The sequence below is a fragment of the Pan troglodytes genome, chromosome 21 (genome assembly GCF_028858775.2).
Source record: "Pan troglodytes isolate AG18354 chromosome 21, NHGRI_mPanTro3-v2.0_pri, whole genome shotgun sequence".
In the NCBI taxonomy this organism is placed as follows: Eukaryota; Metazoa; Chordata; class Mammalia; order Primates; family Hominidae; genus Pan; species Pan troglodytes.
In genome coordinates, this window is record NC_072419.2 from 55,816,432 (window position 1) to 55,839,577 (window position 23,146).

Below are 23,146 nucleotides of genomic sequence, written 5' to 3' on the forward strand. Positions count from 1 at the left end.
ACGTGCTTGCCAGGCCACTGCGGTACTCCCAAGGCCCTGTGGTCTCGGTGACACTGCAGTTGACACTGGTCATCATTTATCATCACACTTGCACTGTTGTTTTTTGCTAACTCAGAGAACCATTTCCCTGTACATATATTTCTACCAAAACAGGCAATGAAAAATAAACCAGAAAAGTAAACCAGCCGGGAGAGGTGGCTCACGCCTGTAATCCTAGCACTTTAGGATGCCGAGGTGGGTATATCACCTGAGGTCAGGAGTTCGAGACCAGCTTGGCCAACATGGTGAAACCCTCTCTCTACTAAAAATACAAAAATTAGCTGGGCATGGTGGGAGGCACCTGTAGTCCCAGCTACTCAGGAGGCTGAGGCGAGAGAATCGCTTGAATCTGGGAGGCGGAGGTTGCAGCGAGCAGAGATCACGCCATTATTGCACTCCAGCCTGGGCGAAAGAGCGAAACTTTGTCTTTAAAATAAAATAAAATAAAATAAAATAAAATAAAATAAAATAAAATAAAGGAAAAGAAAACAAAAAGAAAAAGTAAACCCAGAGGACCACAAGGTTTTGCTCTGTGGAAGCGAAGCCGGCAGCTCCATATCAAAACAGCACGGCTGCAGACAGGATAATCCCATATGTAAATACACACATGACCCACAGGCGGCGCTAGAGCCACAAAGAAAAATAAAGCTGAACCAAGCTGGGTCACGGGAGGCAGCCATCACGAAAATGGGACTCAAGAAAGACCTCTCTGAGCAGGTGGCGCTCGCGATAAGGCTTAAACGAAGTGGGGTGGGAGCCACGCAGACATGTGGGGAACAGCATTCCCAGGCAAGGGAACAGAAACAGCGAAGGCCACAAAGAGAGAGCGTGCCTGACCTGCTCAAGGGGCAGCAGAGAGGTAGGTGGGAGGAGGGGAGGCCAGGGCTACAAGGTGAGGACAGAGGAGAACTTTGGGTGTGACTCAGTGAGGCCAGGGCCAACACAGGCCAGGCTGGTGGGTGTGAGAGGTGGCACCTCACAGTTCGGGCTGCCTGAACCGGCACCCCTTTCACCTCTGTGTCCCTGCCATCCAACTGGCCCATTCTCTTTCTATTTCAGGGGCTGCTGATTGATGGCAGTGGAAAGGCCTACAGCTGCCAAGCCAGGGGGCAGGAGCTCCAGCCCAGGCCTCAGGCCCTGAAGACACAGTTACCGGGTTACAGGTATGGATTTACGTCTGATTCCCCCTGAGCTGATTCCCCTGTGCCTGCCGCTGTACCATGGAGCCTAGACAGACCCAGCTGCCCCCCAGCCTGCCTCCCCCCAGCCTATCTCTCTCTGACTTCTTTGTCTGCACAGGGACCCAGGAGCCAGGAGACCTGGGAGGATCACTACTGTGAACTTGCTGGGTGGTTTCAGCTGGCCCTCTCTGGACCTCAGTCCCCATCATACAATGACAGGGTGGACCAGACCAGCATCACCCACGCCAATTACAGCCCTTGACACTGTTTGCACCACCCCAGGGCAAAACAAAAAGAATGGGGACTGTTCGTGTGCAGAGAGCTGTGGCTGAGAGTGCAGACTCTGGGACCAGCCCTGTCCTGACCCCAACACAGGCCTCTGGGCAAATGACTCAGGCTCTCCAGGTCTCAGTTTTCTCATCTGTCAAATGGAATATGTAAAGTCCTAGCCTCCTAGAGCGATTGTGAGCATTAAAAGAGCTGAGACACACCGAGTCTACACATATGCACACACATGTCATAAATATACCCACATGCCCATATGTGTCAACGAATGACTGCCCTTTATCCTAGAACTATGTTGCTCTAATTTCTTGGAGGGGTTGAAATGTCCTTTTTTAAATTTAATTTAAATTAAATTAAATTCTGGTTGGTTAAGGGCATCACTAAAATCAGGGAGCTGTCCTTAACACCACTCTATCCCTCTCACTCACGCCCACGCTCCCCCATCCCCACCGCTGCCCCAGTCAAATCTTCCGGCAGAGCCAGTGAACTCTATCTCCAAAAGCTACCCAAATTCTCACCACCTCCCTGGGCCACCACCATTCTCTCACCTTGGTGACACCTGGCAGCCTCCTGCTAGGTCCTCCTGCCTCCCTCTCCACCCCTCCTTACCCCTACAGTCCATCCTCCATCCAGCAGCCAGAGGGGGCTTTCAAACTAAGTTAGATCATGTCCTGCCCCTGTGCAAACCCCTGATGTCACCCGATCTTACTCAGCATAATTTCCAAAGCCTTCCCTGACCTCCCGACTGCCTGAGGTCTGCTTCTGCCCACTTCTCTGACCTCCTGTACACCTTCCCTCCTTGGCTCTTTATGCTGTAGCCACACTGGCCCTCTCTCTGAGCTTCCTCCCACCTCTGGGCCTTTGCACCTGCTGTTTCCCCTGCCTAGAGTGTTGGCGTGGTGGGCACTTTGCAGTTAGGTCTTGGCTTAGAAGCCAGACCCCCAGAGCATGACCCTGCCTCGTCAGTCGGCCTAAGAAAGCCCCCCAGATGCTGTCACCCCACCCGTGGATCTCTGTCATCGTGTTTATCACTCTCTGACATAACTCAATTCGGCCTCCCCCACTGGAGTGTCAGCCATGTGAATTTGGGGACTTCATCTGTCCTGTTCCCTGCTGTATCCCCAGAGCCTGGATTAGTGCCCAGCACTGCTGAAGGAAGGAACGTTCGGTCGTGCAGTTTTTAACATACATTTACAAGACCGGATAAAAGGTTAAGGTCCCAAGTTGATCTCCCAAACATTTTGTTTTCTGTTCTGTGAAATCCCAAAGTCTGGAAGCCACAGGACAAGATGACCTCTGAAGTCTTGCTCTGTGACTTCCTCTCTGAATGACCTGTAAGATCCCATTTCCAGCCAGTGTCTCCTTTTACAGTTCATGAGCTAGGTCAGATGAACAGCCGGGGCCCTGGTGCATGGCGTCTTTCCTACAGTCTTTGCTTTGGGTGTCTCAAATTGCTTCCCCCACCCACAGAGTCCTCACGGTTCCCTTGGCCACTGCTCATGGCTGACACAGGTCAAAGTGCCGGGCCCCAGCAGGAGGGTGGGGGCTGCACAGCCTCACCTGAGCAGGAAGCTGTAGGAGAAGTCGAGGAGACCCATCTCGTGCCAGCCACTGCCTGCTTCTGTAGCATCGCCCAACAGCACTGTGTGGAGGTTGGTATACATGGCTTCTGTGAGTGCCTGGAGCTCTCTGTGGAGGAGAGTCCTGAGGCAGGAAACAAAAGCATGAAAATTTGGCTTCCAAAGGGAAATACACACCTACAGGCACCTCCCTCCCCAAACCTAAGGGTCCCAGAGCTCAAGCTCCCCATTGGCAAAGAGGTCCTGCGGAAGAGTAGCTTAAATAAGAGGATATTATTATGACTGTCACTGTCAACAATAGTTCCCATCTGTTGTACTGAGCCTAATCTCATTTCATCTTCAGACAAACCTGGGAATAAGAGTTACTATTATGACACCCATTTTACAGATGGAGAAACTCAGGAACAGAGAGGAAAGTGACTTGCCCAAGGTCACACAGCCAAAACGGGACTGAAATCCTGGTCTGCCCAACTCCAGTGTCTGAATTCTTAACCAGGAGAGTCTTTCCCTCCCTAAGGCACGCAGCTTGGATAAGGGACCCATAGCGTTCTGGAAGAGAAGGAACTGAAAAGCAACTCATCTCTCCCTGAAATCTAAAGATAGGAAGATCTGTTGGAATAGCTGTGGTGTTCCCTGACTCAGGACTGCCAATAAGATGTGACCCTGGCCAGGCATGGTGGCTCCCACCTGTAATCCCAGCACTCTGGGAGGCCGAGGTGGGAGAATCACTTAAGTCCATGAGTTCAAGACCAGCCTGGGCAACATAGTGAGACTCCATCTCAACAAAAAATAAAATATTAGCCAGGGGTGGTGGCTCACACCTGTAGTCTCAGCTACTCGAGAAGCTGAGGTGGGAGGATCGCCTGAGTCTAAGAGTTCAAGACCAGCCTGGGCAACATAGTGAGATTCTGCCTTTACAAAAATAGAATAAATACACAAAGAATCACTAGCCAGATGTGTAGCAGGTGCCTGTAGTCCCAGCTACTCAGGAGGCTGAGGTGGGGAGGATTGCTTGAGCCCAGGAGTTTGAAGCTGCGGTGAGCTATGATCACACCACTGCACTCCAGCCTAGGCAACAGAGTGAGACTCTGTGTCTTAAAAAAAGAAAAAACAAACAAAAAAAAAGACATGATCTCACATGAGAGTGACACAAGGAAAAAGGGATGTGGGCTGGAGATCTGGTCTCATTGTGTGGACCTGCACAGAGTGAGGAGAGGCCCCGTCTGGAAGAGTGTGGCAGAAGCTGGAAGCTCCCCTATACTGAGCCTCCATGATATGGAGTCTACACTGAGCCATGACTGAGGATATGATTAGAAGCCAAGAAAGGGGTATCTTGCATCTAAGTCTAAGGCCTCTCTGCTCCTTGTGTAGGATCTGGACCAAAAAGGATATCCTTACAGCAAGTGAACTGGGGTGTCCATGGGCGGTGCACAGCCCATGGTCAACAGCAACACCTAGTGGCAGCAACAAGAACAGTGGGAGAGTGCCAATCAGGGCCCTGATCTGTCATGCCTGCTGTTTGGGAAGTAGGATGGACACCTTTAGACTGAGTAAGCCAGAAGTGCCTGGGTAATCCACCAGGGCAGGGTTTGCACAGGGCGTCCATGAACTCCTGGGTATGAAAAGGTTTGGGATGTTCAAGTTGGAACATAGTGGGAAAAACGACAGACATGACTCATGACTCATGTATGACAATGCATGTGAAGGGTTCCGCACGGTGCCTGGCACATTGTAAGTGCTCAATACATGGGATCTGGCCTTCAATGGACCCTGACCCAGCTCTTCTCCCCACCCCACTCCAAGCGCTGGTCCTCAGCAGAGACAAGCCCTCAACAGATGTGGCTGCTGTGCCCAGAAGACATCACGCCAGCTTGTAAGAAATTCCAGAAAATTCCTGAGGCAAACACTGAAGGAAACTGGGATCCTCCCTGGGTAGCAGGGGCAGATTCAGTGAGCTGTGGATTCCTATTGCTAATGGGACCCCCAGGGTCCCCCTGGAATGTCAGGACCCAGGACACTCAGGCTCCAAGCAGCTGCCCCCAGGCCAAGGTTCAGAGGAGGCATCATGTCTCATCAACATCCACTTCATCATGCTGGCCTTGCTTCAGCCTTAACCGTCTTGCAAAACACAGTTTCCTAGATGCTCTTCCTAACCTCCAGAGGGTATTCCTCCTGGAGACAGATCACTGAAGATCGCCATTGGACTGTATGAACTCTGCAGGGGCGGACTTATCAGCCTTGGTATCTTAGATGAAGGAGAATGCGCTGTGAAGTCAGTGGACCTGGGTTCAAATCCCAGTCCTGCCACTTACTAGCAGTAGACTTTGAGCAAGTCACTTCACCTCTCTGAGGCTCAGTGTCCTCATCTGTAAAATAAGGATAAAAATGCCCACCTCTTTAGGCTAATGCACAGATATGAAAGTGAGCCTATCAGACACCTGGCCTATAATAGCTGCCTTCAAATGGTGGTTGGCACCGTTCTGCACACCCTACATCCAGGGCAATGACCAGGGTACAATGGGTCCTCAGATGTCTGCTGAATGAATGCAGAGCCAACATGTTCATCTGTTCTCTTATTGATATGATGACTCCATATGTGGCTGGGCATGGTGGCTCATGCCTGTAAACCCAGCGCTTTGGGAAGCTGAGGCGGGCAGACCACCTGAGGTCAGGAGTTCGAGACCTGCCTGGACAACATGATGAAATCCTGTCTCTACTAAAAATACAAAAATTAGCCAGGTGTGGTGGCACGTGCCTGTAATCCCAGCTACCTGGGAGGCTGAGGCAGGAGAATCGCCTGAACCCGGGAGGCGGAGGCTACAGTGAGCCAAGATTATGCCACTGCACTCTGGCCTGGGCAACAGAGAGAGACTCTGTCTCAAAAATAAATAAATAAAATAAAATGATTCCTCCATATGTTTCAGGAGCTGTACCACTTCTGGCTTTGTGGCCTGAGACAAGTCACTTCTCTGAGATCCAGTGGCTGCATCTATGAAATGGGGCTGTAAGTTACTTAGCCTCCAGCATTGTTGTGAAGACTAATGAGATAATGCATGCTGCCTGGCAGAGTATGGACTCAGAAATATTCATCATTCCACCTCTCTCCTTCATTTTACAGAGGAGGAAACAGAGGCTCAGAGAGGGAAAGAGGTTTGTCCAAAGTCACAAAGCTAGGGAGTGATGGGGCTGGGATTTGAATTTAGGTGTGGCTGACCCAAACCCTGGTCTCCTCCTACTAAAATCAGGGCTGCCTCCAAACAAACAAACAAACAAACAAACAAACAAACACCGCCAGAGATGAGAGACAAAGAGTTCTTCTTCCACCCAATTCTTTTGGGTTGTTTTTTGTTTTGTTTCTGTTTGTGTTCTCAAGACAAAATGTCTTTACTGAACACTTGCTTTGGAACCAAGAATAACTTGGGCCACATGAGTAGAAATGAGTCGCCCACCCTGGCCCTCCCACAGGTGCCATCTCCAGCCACTCACGGTTTCATCCTGGCCTTTTCATCACTGGGGCTGTAATGTGGAAGCTGCACATCAAAAATCCTCTCCATGAGGAAGATGGCATAGGCATGGAAGTCGAGCCTGGTGCGAGGCTCCCACACCACCGCGTCGTAGGAGTGTGGGTCCAGGAGAACGGTGATATACCTGCCCCCAACCAGTATCTGTGGGAAGTTCCCAGGGATAGAGTGAGGAGTGTCACTGTGAACAGCAGCCGCTCTCAGTGGTCAGGGCCTTACTATGTGCCAGGCACTGCCCCACTGGACAGTAACACACTATGTTCTCTTATCTATGCCTCACTACCACCTACCACCCTGTGAGGTAGGGACTATCACTCACCCATTTATAGCTGAAAAAGTGAGGCTTAGAAAGGAGATGAAATGTGCCCAAGATCTCATAGCTGAGAAGTGGCAGGGCTAGGACTGGAATTTGGGAATATTGAACCTTTTTAAAATCAAAGACTGTGTTCTCTACCACCTCACTCTTAAGCACCTGCCATGATTATCTTGGTTATTGCCATATCTCCAGTAGCCAGGAGAGAAGGCGGCAGATGGATCCTGTGCACATCATGGATGGATGGATGGATGGATGGATGGATGGATGGATGGATGGATGGTTGGATGGATGGATGGATGGATGGATGGAAGAATGGATGGATGGATGGATGGATGGATGGATGGATGGATGGATGGATGAATGGATGGATGGATGGAAGAATGGATGGATGGATGGGTGGAAGGAAGGATGGATGGATAAGTAGATGGATGAATGGATGGGTGGATGGACGGATGGATGAAAGAATGGATGGATGGATGGAAGGAAGAATGAATGGATACATGGATGAATAGATGGATGGATGGATGGATGCTGTTGGGTAAATTCCAGTGGGTGGATTGTAGAAGAGTAAATGGGCAGATGGATGGATTGGTGAATGGATAAATGAATGGAAGGAAGGAAGGAAGGGAGGAAGGAAGGAAGGAAGGAAATTGCTGGGTAAATACTTGTGGATAGAATGTTAGATAGATGGATAAATGGAAGGATAGATCAATGAATCTATGTTGGATGGAAAGATGGATGGAAGGGCAGCTAGAGGCTGGTTGGAAACCAAATGTACCAATAAATGTTGGGTACATGGATGAGAGAATGCTAGGTGGATACTGGGTAAAGTGAAGGATGAATGTTGATTGGATGGAAGTTGGAAGGATACATGGAAGGTGGGTGGGTGGTGGTCATTTGAATAGATGTTGTAAGGATGGATGGATGAGATATAAATAGATGTATATCCAGTGGAGAGACATTGAATACTGAATATAGCTGAGTGTTGGGTGGATAGTGGCAGATGAACAGAAAGATGCGTAGATAAACAGAAAAATGAAAGTTGGTGGAAACTGACCAGTTATCCCTCAGTATCCATGGAGGATTGGTTCCAGGACCTCCTGCAGATACCAAAATCTATGGATGCTCAAGTCCTTGATTTAAAATGGCATAATATTTGCAAATAACCTACATGCATCCTCCCATATACTTTAAGTCATCTCTAGATTACTTATAATACCTAACACAATGTAAATGCTAAATAAATAGTTGTTAAACTATTTTTTTAGGGAAGAATTACAACAAAAAAGTCTAAAAAAGTTTAGTACCAACACATTTTCCCCCAAATATTTTCAATTCATGGCTGGTTGAATCCAGAGATATGGAACCCACCCATGGATACAGGGGGCCAACTGTGTACAGATGAAAGTTGGATGAACGTTGGATCCATGAGTGGAAGAACTCTGGGTAGATCTGGGCAGACACATGAAGGGATAGAAGATGGATAAATGAATTGACAGATGTCGGGTGAATCTATGGAAAAACTGATGGGTGAGTGGATAGACGGAGGTTGACGAATGAATGCTGAGTAGATATAAGGATGGAAGGATGTGTAGTAGACACCAGGTGGACAGGCAGAAGAATGGGATGGGAAGATGGATGTTGAACGGATGGAAATGGAATGGATAGATGGAGGTCAGCTGCATGGATATACAAGTATTGGATAGATATTGAGTGACTGCATAACTCCACGCTGGGAAGAGCAAGAGGGAGACTGAAGGGATGATGTTAGGTCAGCGTTGAGTGTGCAGCTGGACAGGCAGCTGGATAGAAAGTTGGCTCGACCACTCAGATGGATGCTGGATGGTGGGGTGGGGGGGTTGGCATAGGGACATATGTTGAAGGAATCAACAGAAACCAGATATGAGGCCCAGCTGCTCATCCCCATCCCTCCCGAGGCACAAGAGGCACTTACAGTAAAGATGTCACCGTGCTTCTCCTTCATCCTCGTGAGGAAGCTGGCGGCATCTTTTCCAAAGTCCAAGGCATAGCCCAACCAAGGGATGCTGCCCAGGTCCAGGGGAGGCTCACCAGGTCGCCTACAGAAGCCATGGCACTTGTCACCATTTGATAAGGCAAGGAAGGGCATAAAGAGTGTAGGTTGCAGCGTGTGTTTTTGAATGGAGCAGTCGGGGAGGTAATCTGAATGGAGCACTCGGGGACTATTGCCTCACCTGCTCCTTTTCTCTTGTAACATGTGGATGACCACTCCCTCCCTCTTTCCCCTCCAGCCCACTTTTCCCCCCTTTAAATACTGAAACCCTCAGAGTCATCTTTGAAGAAAGGCACAGACCACAGACTGTTTCTGTGATTCTGTGGTTTTTCTTCTCCCTGGCATTGTCCTTAACCTTGGTAAAATAAACATCTAAATTGATTGAGGCCTAGCTTAGATACTTTTTAGTTTACAAATTGGCGACCATGAAGGGACTCCATGGAGGTGGCCCTGGCCTTTGACAAATCTCCTGTTGGTGTTTGGTAACAGCTTGGTATCTGTCTTCATTGGTCAAACCAGTAGGGCTGGGAGCTCCCCGCTGCAGAGAATCCCGAATCTCTGAAAATTTGAGATCTAAGACAGCTACAATTTGAAAGCTAAGTTTTATTTTGCTGTACAACTCCTTTTCTGGAGTATTACTTGCTTCCAACAAGGAAGGCAAGTTTTCCTGCTTCCATGACGGTGGAGAGCAGGTAACTCCATTCTGGAGTTTCAACTCACTTCCAACAAGGAAGGCAAGTTTGAAGTTTTTTTTCCTGCTTTGTAGATGGTAAAGTGCAGGCCAGGCACAGTGGCTGACACCTGTAATCCCAGCACTTTGGGAGGCCAAGGCAGGTGGATCACTTGAGGCCAGGAGCTGAAGACCGGCCCGGCCATCATGGTGAAACGTCATCTCTACTGAAAATACAAAAATTAGCCAGGCATGGTGGTGGTGCACGCCTGTAGTCCCAGTTACTCGGGAGGCTGAGGCAGGAGAATCGCTTGAACCCAGGAGGAGGAGGTTGCAGTGAGCTGAGATTGCTCCATTGCACTGCAGCCTGGGCGACAAAGCAAGACTCCATCTCAAAAAAAAAAATAAAATAAAATTTAACCTGAAAGACTGGTTCAGGCTGTGGTGGGAAGTGGGGGTCAGACATGACTCATTATACCCTCCAGCATTCATATCAACACAGACCTTAAGTCTGATAAGAAACCTTTACATCTATTCGCTCTGAAGCCTGCTACCTGGAGGCTTCATCTGCATGAGAAAACTTTGGTCTTCACAACCTCTTATTATAACCCAGACATTTATTTCTATTGACAATAACTCTTGCAACCAATTGCCAATCAGAAAGTTTTAAAATCCACCTATAACCTGGAAGCACCCCCCACATCAAGTTGTCCTGTCTTTCTGGACTGGACCAATGTATATTGTCAATGTATTTGATATCTCCTGTCTCCCTAAAATGTACAAACCAAGCTGTGCCTTGGCCACGTTGGGCACATGTCATCAGGATCTCCTGAGGCTGTGTCGTAGGCCATGGTCACTCATATTTGGCTCAGAATAAATCTCCTCAAATATTTTACAGAGTTTAACTCTTTTTGTCAGCAGTGTTTATGTATGTGTGTGTGTGTATGCGTGTGTATGTGTGTGTATGCGTGTGTATGTTTGTGTGTGTGTGTGTGTGTGTATGCCTTTATGCTTTCTTTTTTCTCTCCTAGGTTCTTGTTTTTTGAGAAAAAGATTTTTTCTTCCCAGTCGACTGAATTCTGTTTTCTCCATTTACTTCTGCCTGTCTCTCCTTCGTCTTGCCGCCCTCTGCTGCATAAGGGACCTAAAATAATTTCTAACAGCCTGGGATTCCTTAAAGAAAACAGAGAAGGTGCCAGACTCCTTCTGGGGAGAAACCTCTGTTTTTCCTTATGAAACCCTAAGAGTGTAAAAAGACAAGTTCCTCTCAGATTTTAAACTGATTGTTTTTGTATTGCGTTATCTGATTTCTTTTTTTTTTTATTAACTAAAATAGCTATTACTGCAGGAACTACTCTTGTGTGTTTAAGAGAGGGAGTGGTTAAAACACTTAGAGAAATGCTTTTGTAACAAAGTGCACTGTAAAAGCATTACATGGCTTAGTCTCATGATATCTCTCTCCTTTTGGAGACCCAGGATTCAGTGTGGACTCTGCCCAGAGCTCAGAGGTCCAGTTAAAAGACAGAGACTAAATTTAAAACTACCTATCTAAATAAAGTTTGTCTCCTCATAAAATCCTACAGTAGATTTCTATAATTTTATGTTTGGCTTGTGGCTTGGCATCCATTTTTAATCTCCCTCTAACACACCCAGTCTCTCTCTCCCTCTTTCTTTCTTTCTCTCTCTCTCTCTGTCTCTCTCTCTCTTTAGAGATATACATTTCCCTATCTGATTTTCACCCAAGAGTTGTTCCTTTAGTACGCAAGTTTGGCTGACAATTGCCTAGGGTAATGAAACAGGTTATCAAGAAATTGGAAGTCTAAGATAGTTGTCTTTTTTAGACCCAGGAGTCAAACACCTATAACTTAACAGCACCAGGACTTAAAAACGATACAGAAAGTTACATGGATGTAATAACTTTTATTTAAAATTGTTTTATATCAGCTTTCCTAGGCAAATAAAAACATAAAACAACTTAGACATATTAAGAAAAGCCAGGAGCTTTATAATAGGAGAAAAAAAGGGGTCTTATGAATCTTATCAGATCTACTGCTGCCTGTCTAATATGTCTATGTATTTATATGTCCTGTATATAATGTTTCACTACAAAAAAATACATAAGAGGTCTAATAAATTGGCTTAAAGAAAAAATCAAATACTTTATCAGAAAAATAGAAACTTTAAGCCCAAATGGTTTTTCAAGCTCACATGACTTAAGTAAATCTTTAACAAATAAGCTGGTTTTAAAATTATTGGTAAAATAAAATTAGAAATGGTTTCAGAATTGTCAATATACATTATTGTTTTATATTTATTAGTCAAGGGGTTATATATTTATCTCTGCTAGATATTATAAGGTGACAAAATTTGGCATAAGGATTATGAAGCTATAAATCCAGCCCAAAAGAGAATTATCATTGTGTAACTTTTTGATAAATAAGGCATTTAATATTGTTCATTTAATGAAAACAGTTAAATCCTGGGTTATTGGCAAAAAAACAAAAAACACACATGTATTTAACTTTAAGGTTCTTACTTAAGTAAACATCTGAAATTCACAGCTATAAAAATGATTAACAGGGAAATAACTTTAAATAGTGACTATCACAGTTTTCATAAGTAATCTAGGTAAACTATTTTAAAAAATTAATTAGGTAAATGTAATGAAATAAATGCTTATAAAAAAGTCATATAATTCAGAATCTAAAGTGATATTAAATTAAATAATAGATACCCATTAAATGTCTGGGTCATTTCCAATTTTTCCTTAAAAAGTTACAGAAAAACATTTTTCTTAAAAAAGTGTTCTTATTAAAAGGAAATAGTTTTGTCTAATTCAAAGGTTGTTTATTAAACAAGGTAAAAAGAATAAGTAAATAAGAGACATGTAAAGAAAATTATAAAGGGGTATCTTTGGCAAGAAAGGTTAAAAGAAAAATAATTGTATATGGAAAGAATCCTGTAAAAATTTTTTGTCCTAAAATAAAATGATTGATCATTTACGAAAGAGAGATGTTTAGGATAAAACAGGAAGCATGTTGTAAATGGTCTGTGTAAGTCATAATAAGGTTTATAAAAAGAGAACTTATGAAAAAAATTTTATGTGATCAAGTTGACTATAATTAAAAGGAAATTATTTATAATAGTCTTTCTAGAGATTGGGTTTTGATATTAAAAATGCACTAATACACTAAAGAATTGGTTAGAACAAAATTTTCTTAAGGTGTTGTTTTACTGTTAATAACATTACATGAGATTTTAATTTTTTTAACTCAAAAGTTCAACTTTTATTGCATCTTGCTATTTTCAGCTTTCTCTCCTCTTTGAGAAGGACTGAGAGAATAATTCTCTCCATCAACATTTTTGTCAGTTCATATAAATTTTTTCCCTCAGGTCCTAACTGTTGTAGCCTGATGCTAAAAATGCTTTATCATAAAGGTCTAAAGGAAATGTTTTCATCCAATATAACATTCTGTGCTCCTGGCATTTCTTAATATGTCTAAATTGTTCTGTGTTTTGATTTGCCTAGGAAAGCTGATATAAAAAAATTTTTAATGAAGGTTATTACATCCATGTAACTTTCTGTAATGTTTTTAAAGTCCTGGTGCTGCTTAGTTACAGGGCTTTGACTCCTGGGTCTAAAAAGGACACTGAGTCCTGCTAAATCTTAAACACTGACAGCAGTTAAAGCATCATCTTCAGACCTAGGAGGAGATGACATTCAAAATAAGCTGCATTTGTGAGACATGGAGCCAGAAATGAAAACTATTCAACCTCTCTAGGCCCAGGGACTATCATGGAAGAGGTGGGCATATGAGATTGTAAGGGCTGATTCTGAGAGATTAAATTAGTTCAGAGTTTCTCTATTAATTAAACATTAACATCAAAGGCACACTGATGCAAGACCAGCATCTGGGCTCCTGTATCAGATTAACAAGGTTTTCTTGAAGCATTATCCCACCCTTTAAAAAATTATAAAAGTTTAGAAAATGGTTTATGGAAATTACATCTTAGGGTCAAGATGATTAAAATTTAATAGATTTGTTTATAAGATTTGAGAAACAGGATTTAATTGGCCTCATGCTGTCTTTATTAGAGCTTATTATTTGGAAAATTAAGTCTCCTCTCTCAAAGAATAAAGGTTTTTAGGCCAGGTGTGGTGGCTTATGCCTGTAATCCCAGCACTTTGGGAAGCTGAAGCGGGTGGATCACTTGAGGTCAGGAGTTCAAGACCAGCCTGGCCAACATGGTGAAACCCCGTTTCTACTAAAAATACAAAAAAATTGGCTGGGTGTGGTGGCAGGTGCCTATAATCCCAGCTAGTCGGGAGTCTGAGGCACAAGAATTGCTTGAACCTGGGAGGTGGAGGTTGCAGTGAGCCAAGATTGCACCACTGCACTCCAACCTGGGCGACAAAGTGAGAGTGTCTTGAAAAAAAAAAGAATAAAGGTTTTTGCCTTTTTTCTGAAATCTCTGAGTTATACATTTGGCTAAATGAATGACTTATTTTACAATAACTTGTGATTCTATTTTGTGATGTCAAGTGTTTTAAACTTTCTATATTTGACAAACTTTCCAAAATAAAATAGTCAATTCAGTCCTTTTGACCTCATTAATTTTTTGGCATTAGGTCCTCTGAAGTCCAAAAGAGACATATTTGGCTTATTTGGTAAAATAAAATCATACAGGAAGCATTGTCAAATATGAAATGGTGTTTAATCTTCTTTGGATTATATTTATATAAATGAGTTGCTTATATAAATGAGTATGCATTCCAAAATTGTATGAGGTTCCTGTGATTCTGATATGACTTAGTATACATCATCAGTAGTAATTATGATTATTATGTAAAACTATTGAATACCACAGAAGTAACCAAATTTCCTTGTCAATTATGTCTTTAACTATGGCTGTTCTAAGACTTTTGTCATCCACAGTTGTTTTAGTTTGATCTTTTTATAGGTGATTTATAATCAGCTATAGAACTCTGAGGGGTACTCTTAAATATGGGCTTCTGACAACCTTAGAGATTGTGCCATTGGAATAGAGAGAAAAACTTCCAGGACTGTCATGGAGAACTGATGTATTCATGAGGATTGCTAATCCAATCTTGAGCAGAACAGGAGTTAATTGCATGAACTGAACTAACAGGAGATTGAAATAATCTTTTATGAGTTTTTGTTTAAAACATTTGTTGATTCTTTTTGTTTTGTTTTACAGAGTCAAGAAAACTTTCTCTTCTTTTAAGCTATTTATAGCTTTTAACAATTCAGTAAAGTATACTCTCATGAGAAAAATTTAAAACAGAATTTCTTTCTCTTTACCTATTTTTTCCAAAACTTGGAAACTATTTGTGAGTATTCTTAATTTATGGCAATGTAGTTATTTGCATAAGTATCTTTTTTCTTTTATAACAGGGCATAATTGGAGACACTGGTTATTTTACCAAGGCTTTAACTGGAATGACATATTTTCAGACTACTTTGAGAAAATAAGGCTGAACTATAGAGCTAATAAAAGCACCTTGGAAAAACTGGCTTCATATACCCTATCGTTTACAGGGTCCTGACCTGTGGAAAGCAAAGAATGTCACTTTCTGAATTCACTCAATTCATACAGGTATCTGCAGGCACAGCTAAATCCTTGGCTGGGTGTGAGGCTTTTAAAAAGGTCTAAACTTAGATTCCTTATGGAAAAGCTTCCAGCAAAGCCAATTTTAAAAAGAGAGAGCTCACATGGCAAATGATCAGTCTTGCTGCATTTTATGAAAATAATCAAGCCAAGTATAATAGAACTAAAACTTATTTTACAAATCAGTTGGTCCTACTATGATTTTGTCTTTAATAAAATTGGGGAATTGGAGAGAGAAAAGTCATGTTTCAAAATTAACTATAGTACACCTGTTATTAGAGTCTAGACTTGTCTAATGTTTTTCCATTTTTATTATTTTCTACAATTTGGACTGAATTCTAAAAATTCTCCTGGCTACAAGTCTCCAAAAGAATGTTTTCAATGTTTTCCCTTCTTTTTTTTTTCCTCCCCTCATTTTTCCTGATGTGAAATCACTAAAAGTTAAGCTGTGCTTTTCTTAAAGCCCTATAAACTGAACTTAAACTTTGGAAGAAAATAAAAGCAATCTCTTTATATGCATAAATCATTTTCATACCTGCCTACTGATATATGGACTTGAGAGTAATATGGCCTCTATCAGTTTTCCAGGTTCGTTCTTTCTTTTTTGTTTATCTGCTTATTTCCTCCTTTTTTCCTGTTTTCTTTCTCTCTTATTTTCTTTGTGCGACGTGAGACTTCACAACCTACTAAAACTGAGCTTTCCTAACAATGTGGGACCTATTCGTCTAGAAATAAACCATCCTAGACATGAGAGATCAGACAAAACCTGAGACCGGAGATTCATTTTCTTCTAAAATGCTTTCTCCAAAAGATCTTAAATAGAAAAGGGGGGCAGGCATACATGGTGGTTCATGCCTGTAATCCCAGCACTTTGGGAGGCTGAGACAGGAGGATCACTTGAGCCTAGGAGTTCAAGACCAGCCTGGGAAACAGAGTGAGACCCCGTCTCTACTAAAAATTAAAAAAATTAGCCCAGCATGGTAGCACATGCCTGTAGTCCCAGCTACTAGGGAGGCTGAGACAGGAAGATCGCTTGAGTCTGGAAGGTTGAGGCTGCAGAGCAAAAAACATGTAGGAAGAAAGAAAAGAAAAAAAAAAGAAGAAAAGAAAAGAAAACCAGGGAGAAAGGAAAATAAAAACTCAGGACACCAATTCACTCTGCCATGAGGAAAAAATTAAACTGAAAGCTGAGTCATGCAAGAAGCTGCCTTTCCTACTGTTCCTAAGCAGATAGCTACAGATAAAAGTTTCAGTATCTCCATAGGCAGCTACTCTATGATCACCTTATTTTATGTAAAGTGCTGATTTACTGTGCATGAGAGAAATACATCATTGACTATCGCCCTACCCGCTCCTTTTCTCTTGTGACATGTGGATTACCATACCTTCCCTCTTTCTCTTACAGCCCACCTTTCCCCCCTTTAAGTATTGAAACCCTCAAAGTCGTCTTTGGAGAAAGGCACAGACCTCTCTACTGGGCATGTCCTTAACCTTGGAAAAAGAAACATCTAAATTGATTGAGACCTGTCTCAGACACTTTTTGGTTTACAGGTACCACTTCACCCACCAGGATGGCCATAATAAAAACAAAAATTTTAAAAAAGGAAAATAAGGCTGGGCATGGTGTCTCATGCCTATAATCCCAACACTCTGGGAGGCCAAAGTGGGAGGATCTCTTGATCCTAGGAGTTCAAGACCAGCCTGGGCAACATGGTGAGACCCTGTCTCTACAAAAAATACAAAAATTAGCCAGGTGTGGTGGTGTGCACCTGTAGTCCCAGCTACTCAGGAGGCTGAGTTTGGGGGATCACTTGAGCCTGGGAGGTGGAAGCTATAATGAGCTGTGACTGTGCCACTGGACTACAACCTAAGCAAGAGAACGAGACCCTGTTCCCACCACCAAAAAAGGGAAGAAAATAAGTGTTAGCAAGGATGTGGAGAAGTGAGAACCCTCATACATTGCTGGTGGGAATGTAAAATCGTGCAGCTGCTTTGGAATGCAGTCTGGCAGTTCCTCAAAACGTCAAGCATAGACTTACTACAAGACCCAGCAATGTACCCCAAAGAACTGAAAACGTTGGATCTTATACAAATGTATACACTATTATTCGTAAGCAGTGTCAGAGGTGTTCAAACCAGAGTGACTCCATGTTGAATAGGAGCTGGGTAAAATGAGGCTGAGACCTGCTGGGCTGCAATCCCAAGAAGAAGTCAGGCAATTTTTTTTTTTTTTTTTTTTGAGATGGAGTTTTGCTCTTATTGCCCAGGCTGGAGTGCAATGGCGCGATCTCAGCTCACTGCAACCTCCGCCTCCCAGGTTCAAGTGATTCTCCTGCCTCAGCCTCCCAAGTAGCTGGGATTACAGGAATGAACAACCATGCCCGGCTAGTTTTGTATTTTTAGTAGAGACAGGATTTCATCATGTTGGTCAGGCTGGTCTCGAACTCCTGATCTCAGGTGATCCACCTGCCTCCGCTTCACCAAGTGCTGGGATTAGAGGCGTGAACCACCATGCTGGGCCAGGAAGCTAGGCATTCTTAAGCGCAGGATGTTTACGATCAAGGGAACACGTTAAATAATGCTTACCCAACAGACCCAAGACTTAACAGATCCAGGAAACACCCTGATGTCCCGATATTTTATGAACAAAAGCCTTCTTAGTTTAAGAATAAGTTTTGCTTTAAAGATAATAATATAGATTCTTATGGAAGATTGTTAGGTAACAATCCTTTGTCCCCAGCCCTTGTGGTAGAAGAGCACACCTCTCCCATGATTTTTATCTTCTATATAAACAAGAAGAATTGTAACTAAGGCAGACACATTCCTCCTCTTGCCTTCGGAAACGCCCTGGTCTGTCTATGGTGTGGCCACTCTTTCATTCCTTTACCTTCTTAATAAACTTGCTTTCACGTTACTCTGTGAACTCACTCTAAATTATTTCTTGCCTGAGATCCAAGAACCCTCTCTTGGGGTCTGGATCAGGACCGCTTTCGGGTGACAGCAGCATTATTCGTAATAGCTGAAAAGTGAAAGCAACTCAAGTGTTCGTTGAGTGACGAACGGATAAACAGAATGTGGTGTATCAATGCCACGAAACGTTACTCAGCCACAAAAAGGAATGAAGTACTGATTCATGCTACGATGTGAGTGAACCTTAAAAACATTAAGCCCAGTGAAAGAAGCCAGACACAAAAGGCCACATATTGTATTGATTCATTTATATGAACTGTCCAGAATTGGGAAATCAATAGAGACAGAAAGTACATTAGCGGTTGCCCGGGGCTGGAGGAGGGGGAAATGGGGAGTGACTGCTAATGGGTACATGGTTTCTTTTAGGGGTGATGAAAATATTCTGGAATTAGATGATGGTGATGATTGCACAACCCGGTGGATATACTAGAAACTATTGAATTATACACTTTTTTTTTTTTTTCGAGACGGAGTCTTGGTCTGTCGCCAAGGCTGGAGTGCAATGGTGCGAACTTGGCTCACTGCAACCTGCACCTCCCGGGTTCAAGCAATTCTCTGCCTCAGCCTGCCGAGTAGCTGGGATTACAGGCACCCGCCACCACGCCCGGCCAATTTTTTGTATTTTTAGTAGAGATGGGTTTCACCATCTTGGCCAGGCTGGTCTTGAACTCCTGACCTTGTGATCCATCTGCCTCAGCCTCCCAAAGTGCTGGGATTACAGGCGTGAGCCACCATGCCTGGCCGAATTATACACTTTAAAAGGGGAGCTGGAGGGCCGTGGCATGATCATAGTTGACTATAACCTGAAACGTTTGGACTCACGCAATCCTCCAGCCTCAGCCTCCCGAGTAGCTGGCACTATGTATAGGCACATGCCATCACACCTGACTTTGTTTTTCTATTTTTTTATAGAGACAGGGTCTTGATGTGTTGCCTAGGTTGATCTTAATTCTTGGGCTCAAGCACTCCCTGTCTCAGCCTCCCATAGTGCTGGGATTACAGGCATGAGCCACTATGCCCAGCCCAAAAGGGTGAACTTAATGGGATATGAATTATATTCCATTAAAGAAAAAAGAAAACAGGGTGGTGTGAGACAGTGAGGGGGGTTAGTTTACAGAAGGTGGTCAAGGAGGGCCTCCTCAGGAGATGCCACGTGAGTAAAGACCAGAAGGATGTGAAGGGAGTGCTCTGGGAGGGGCAGGGAGAAGAGTGTTACAGGCAGAGGCAACAGCAAGTGCAAAGGTACTGGGGTGGGAGCATGCTCGGTGAGGTTTTCAAGACAGCAGGAGCCAGCGTGGCTGGAGTGGAGAATGTGGGGGCGAGACGTAGGCGATGATGCTGGAGATGACTTTGTGGACCACGAGGGCCAAGGCCAAGGTAGGAGTCCGGCTCCTGTGCCACGTGTGGCAGGGATCCACTGGAGGGTTTCCAGCAGGAGCCAGTAAGTGATGTGACCACACCTTTAAAGGGTCATACCAGACAAAGACAAGAGGAAGGAAGGAGATGTGTCAGGGAACTACCGTGACCCCCCCAGGAGAGCAATGTGGTGGAAGCAATGGCCGTGGTTCCCGGGGGGCCAGACGTCACATCTGAGTCTCCCACTTTCAGCACAGGGCCTTTTGTTCCACACCCAGCAGTTCAGGGAAGCAGCCACTTCTCTTCCTCCTTTCCCCCTCCCTCTCTACCTCCCTCTGCCCCTGTCTCCTGCTCCCTTTTTCCCTCTACCTGGCTGCCCCCAGTATAACCCAAAGGGTGGGACAGGTGGTGGACAGGAGCAAATGGCCAGATTTGAGGGCCAAGGCTGGGAAAGATGGGAGCAGAACCAAAGATGAAATTTGAGGGCCTAGGAAGTGCCTGTCCCAACCATTCCCTCCTCTCCCCAGCCCATCCCGGCTTCTCTAGTCAAAGAGGAGACTTGCAAATTTGAGCTCTGTGAGTCCAAGGAGGTGCAGGGCCTTTCCTTGCGCCTCATCTTTTTGTGAGCCCCTGGGCTAAGGCCACTTCTCCTGAAGTCTCCACATGTCGTGCTGCCCAAGTAGCCTTGGAATAACTGGTTCATGGCAGCCCCCTTCCGGCCCAGGTCAGAGCCTGGCAGACTGGACCCAGAAGCAGTGATTTTTGCATAAGAGGCAGGAGGGCATGGTCATCATGAGCCCAAACTTTAGCACCATACTTCCTGGCTTCAAATCCCAGCCACGCTTCTTGCTGGCTGTGTGACTTAGCTTCTCCATGCCTCTATTTCCTCATCTGTAAAATGGAAGCAATAATGCTACTGACTGCATTGGGCTGTGCCAAGGACGAGAGGAGTTACAGAGCACCTGGCACCTAGTAGCTGGGGAGCAGCTGAGAAGCAGGAGCAGTAAGATTCCTGGGCACCATTTACCTAGTGCCAACTACACATCAGGAGCTATACTTGGCATTTTCCAAACGTTTCCTTGTTTGGAAATAATGGCTAACATTTAATGAACCCTGATGGTGTGGGAGACACCACACTGAGGACTTTATCCCAGTGACTCAATGAATCCTCCCCCTAACCTTATGAGGAAGCAATTATTACTGCCAGGCCCATTTTACAGAGGAGGAAACTGAGGTGCAGAGGGCTAAGTCACATGCCAGAGGGTCCAACATAGAGGACTTGGGTTTCTAATCCAGACAGATCTGGCTGCAGTGCCCACCCTCTTGACACTACCCTGGCCCCCAGTCACCCTAAGTGGGCATTTTCACCTCCATTTTGCAGAGATATTCCAGAGACCTACTCAAATGCAGGCCCTGAAATTTTCTCCTAAAACATCTTTGCAGGCGGGAGCAGGCTTTCTTTCCCTGCCTTTCTCCTGGCTGTGGCCGGAGCTCCCCAGCGAGCCAGGTGTTATTCCTGGCAGCTTTCCTCTTTCCCCAGAAAAGTCCCAAGGAGGCGCAGACAAAGGCAGGAAGCCCGGAGCCCAGGCGCCTGATCCCTGATGTTGGCTCCTCCAGCCTTGGGCCCTCAATCCAACTCAGGCCGTGGCCACATTCCAGGGTGACTCAGCCTGCAGCCAGCGGGGGCGAAGGAGGCTCTGTTTTGGGGACTGTGGGCTCTAGCCCCACCCACGGACACTCTCACTTTTTTTTAGGTACTGCCAGGCCCTGGCGGGCAGGGCGGTGGGCCCTGACCTTTCCATCCCCGGCTCCTGCCCACACAGCCGGTTTCCTGCCCACCCTGGGTCAGATCCCAAGGCATCTTTTCTGATTCCCGACCGGAGCCCCATCCCATGGGTTCCTCTAAAAACGGCCTATTCCTCACTCACTGACCCCTGTCGCCTGCCCTGGATCTCTCTCCCACTTGACCCTTTGTGAACCAGGGAAAGGAGTCAAGGATGGGATGTCACCCGCCTCCATGCCCCCTGACGTATCGCATCTTCACTAGATGGAAGAGCCATGAAGGGAGGGCGTGTTGTTCACTCCAGCACTCAGAACAGTGGCTGGTCTGAATGAATCATGTATGCAGTCGGTGCTCAATGGGCAGCACCTGCCTCCCAGAGTTGCTGAGAGGGTTAAGAAAGCCAGTGCAGGTTAAGCACTTGACACAGAGTCCATCTTCTAGATTGTCCAGAGCAGAGGCTGGCATGGTTCAGCTGTGCAATGTTGGGTAGACTGCCCAACCTCTCTGTTCAATCATTTCAACTCAATGCAGGGCCTTAAGCTCTGGGAGGATTTGATGGGGAACAAAAGGGGGCTTAGTTGCACAGCTGAGCTGGAGCAACCCCAAATTCTGTTTAACCTGCTTAACCCATTCTTCCCCCAGGGCTCACCCACAGGCCTCCAGGGTTTTCAGTCTGCCATTAACAGGGTTTCCCAGATGCTCTTCCATACCTGCCCTGCACTGCTACCACTGTGCAGAAAAAGCACGTGGCCTTGCCCTAGTTTTTGTTTTCTGGTTTTTGAAATGGACACAAATTCACAGAATTATTTCTCAACACAGGAAAAAACAGCAGAGGAAGTACAGTGGTAACTAGAGAAGCTGCATGCTGGAGAGGCAATAGGGAGTAGTGGGGACTGTGGCAAGGTTTAGAGAGGGTGCTACCACTGAGTCCCAGGAAAGTATTGCTAGGTCTTCCCATTTTTCAGAAGAAGTTGGAAATCTAGATTTTTGTGTATGGAATCCCCCAATTTTCTCCCCTTGTCCCACACAGCACAAACCCAGCCCATCCAGGGCTGAATCCAGTCACGGACCACTGTTGGGTGACCTCTGGTCAGTGCATGTTACAATGAGACAGATTTATTTGTGCCTACAAATTCTGCGTCCTGCAAGGGCCCAGACCAGCCACTGGGCCACAGGGACCCTCGCTTGATGCCACTATGCCTTCCGGACCCCCAGAAAAGGAGCCTCCCAACCAAGAGATCTCTCTCAGTGCTCCCTGTGGTGGTCACACAAGCCCAAAGGAAGAGATGCAGTAGCCTGGTGATATGGCTGGGGCTTGAGAGACCACCTCCATGAGCCACCTCGAAGTACAGATAAACTGAGGCCTGGGAAGCAGGAAGAATGCTTCTGATACTCACAAGGCAAATCAATTAGTTTCAAGGGGCCCACAAGCCATACTCCTAACTCTCAGCTCACCACCCTCATGTTCACTGAATGGGGCTTGAAAATTCTTGCTGTAATTGCAGAAATTTGAATTTGAACTGGGAACTACATGACATTAAGAATTATCTTTTTATATTCTCGGGCAAGAAAATAGAATTGTAGTTGTCAGTTTTATATGCATTCTGAAATATTCAAGAGTGGAATATCATGATATCCAATTTTTTTTTTTTTTTGAGATGGAGTCTCGCTCTGTTGCCCAGGCTGGAGTGCAATGGTGCAAGCTCCGCTCACTGCAAGCTCTGCCTCCTGGGTTCATGCCATTCTCCTGCCTCAGCCTCCTGAGTAGCTGGGACTACAGGT

General features: G+C 45.1%; 1 protein-coding gene across 2 annotated transcripts in view; it reads right to left on the reverse strand.

Moving 5' to 3' along the window:
- PTGIS (prostaglandin I2 synthase) overlaps positions 1 to 23,146 on the reverse strand; it is a 64,392-nt gene that overhangs the window by 37,474 nt on the left and 3,772 nt on the right. For both annotated transcript variants that reach the window (XM_063802588.1, XM_016938118.4), the window contains exons 2-4: positions 8,877 to 9,000; positions 6,572 to 6,750; positions 3,066 to 3,209 (exon numbers count right to left, since the gene is read on the reverse strand). In XM_063802588.1, coding sequence (XP_063658658.1) covers positions 3,066 to 3,209; positions 6,572 to 6,750; positions 8,877 to 9,000 — 447 coding nt within the window. The remainder of the gene's footprint in view (positions 1 to 3,065; positions 3,210 to 6,571; positions 6,751 to 8,876; positions 9,001 to 23,146) is intronic.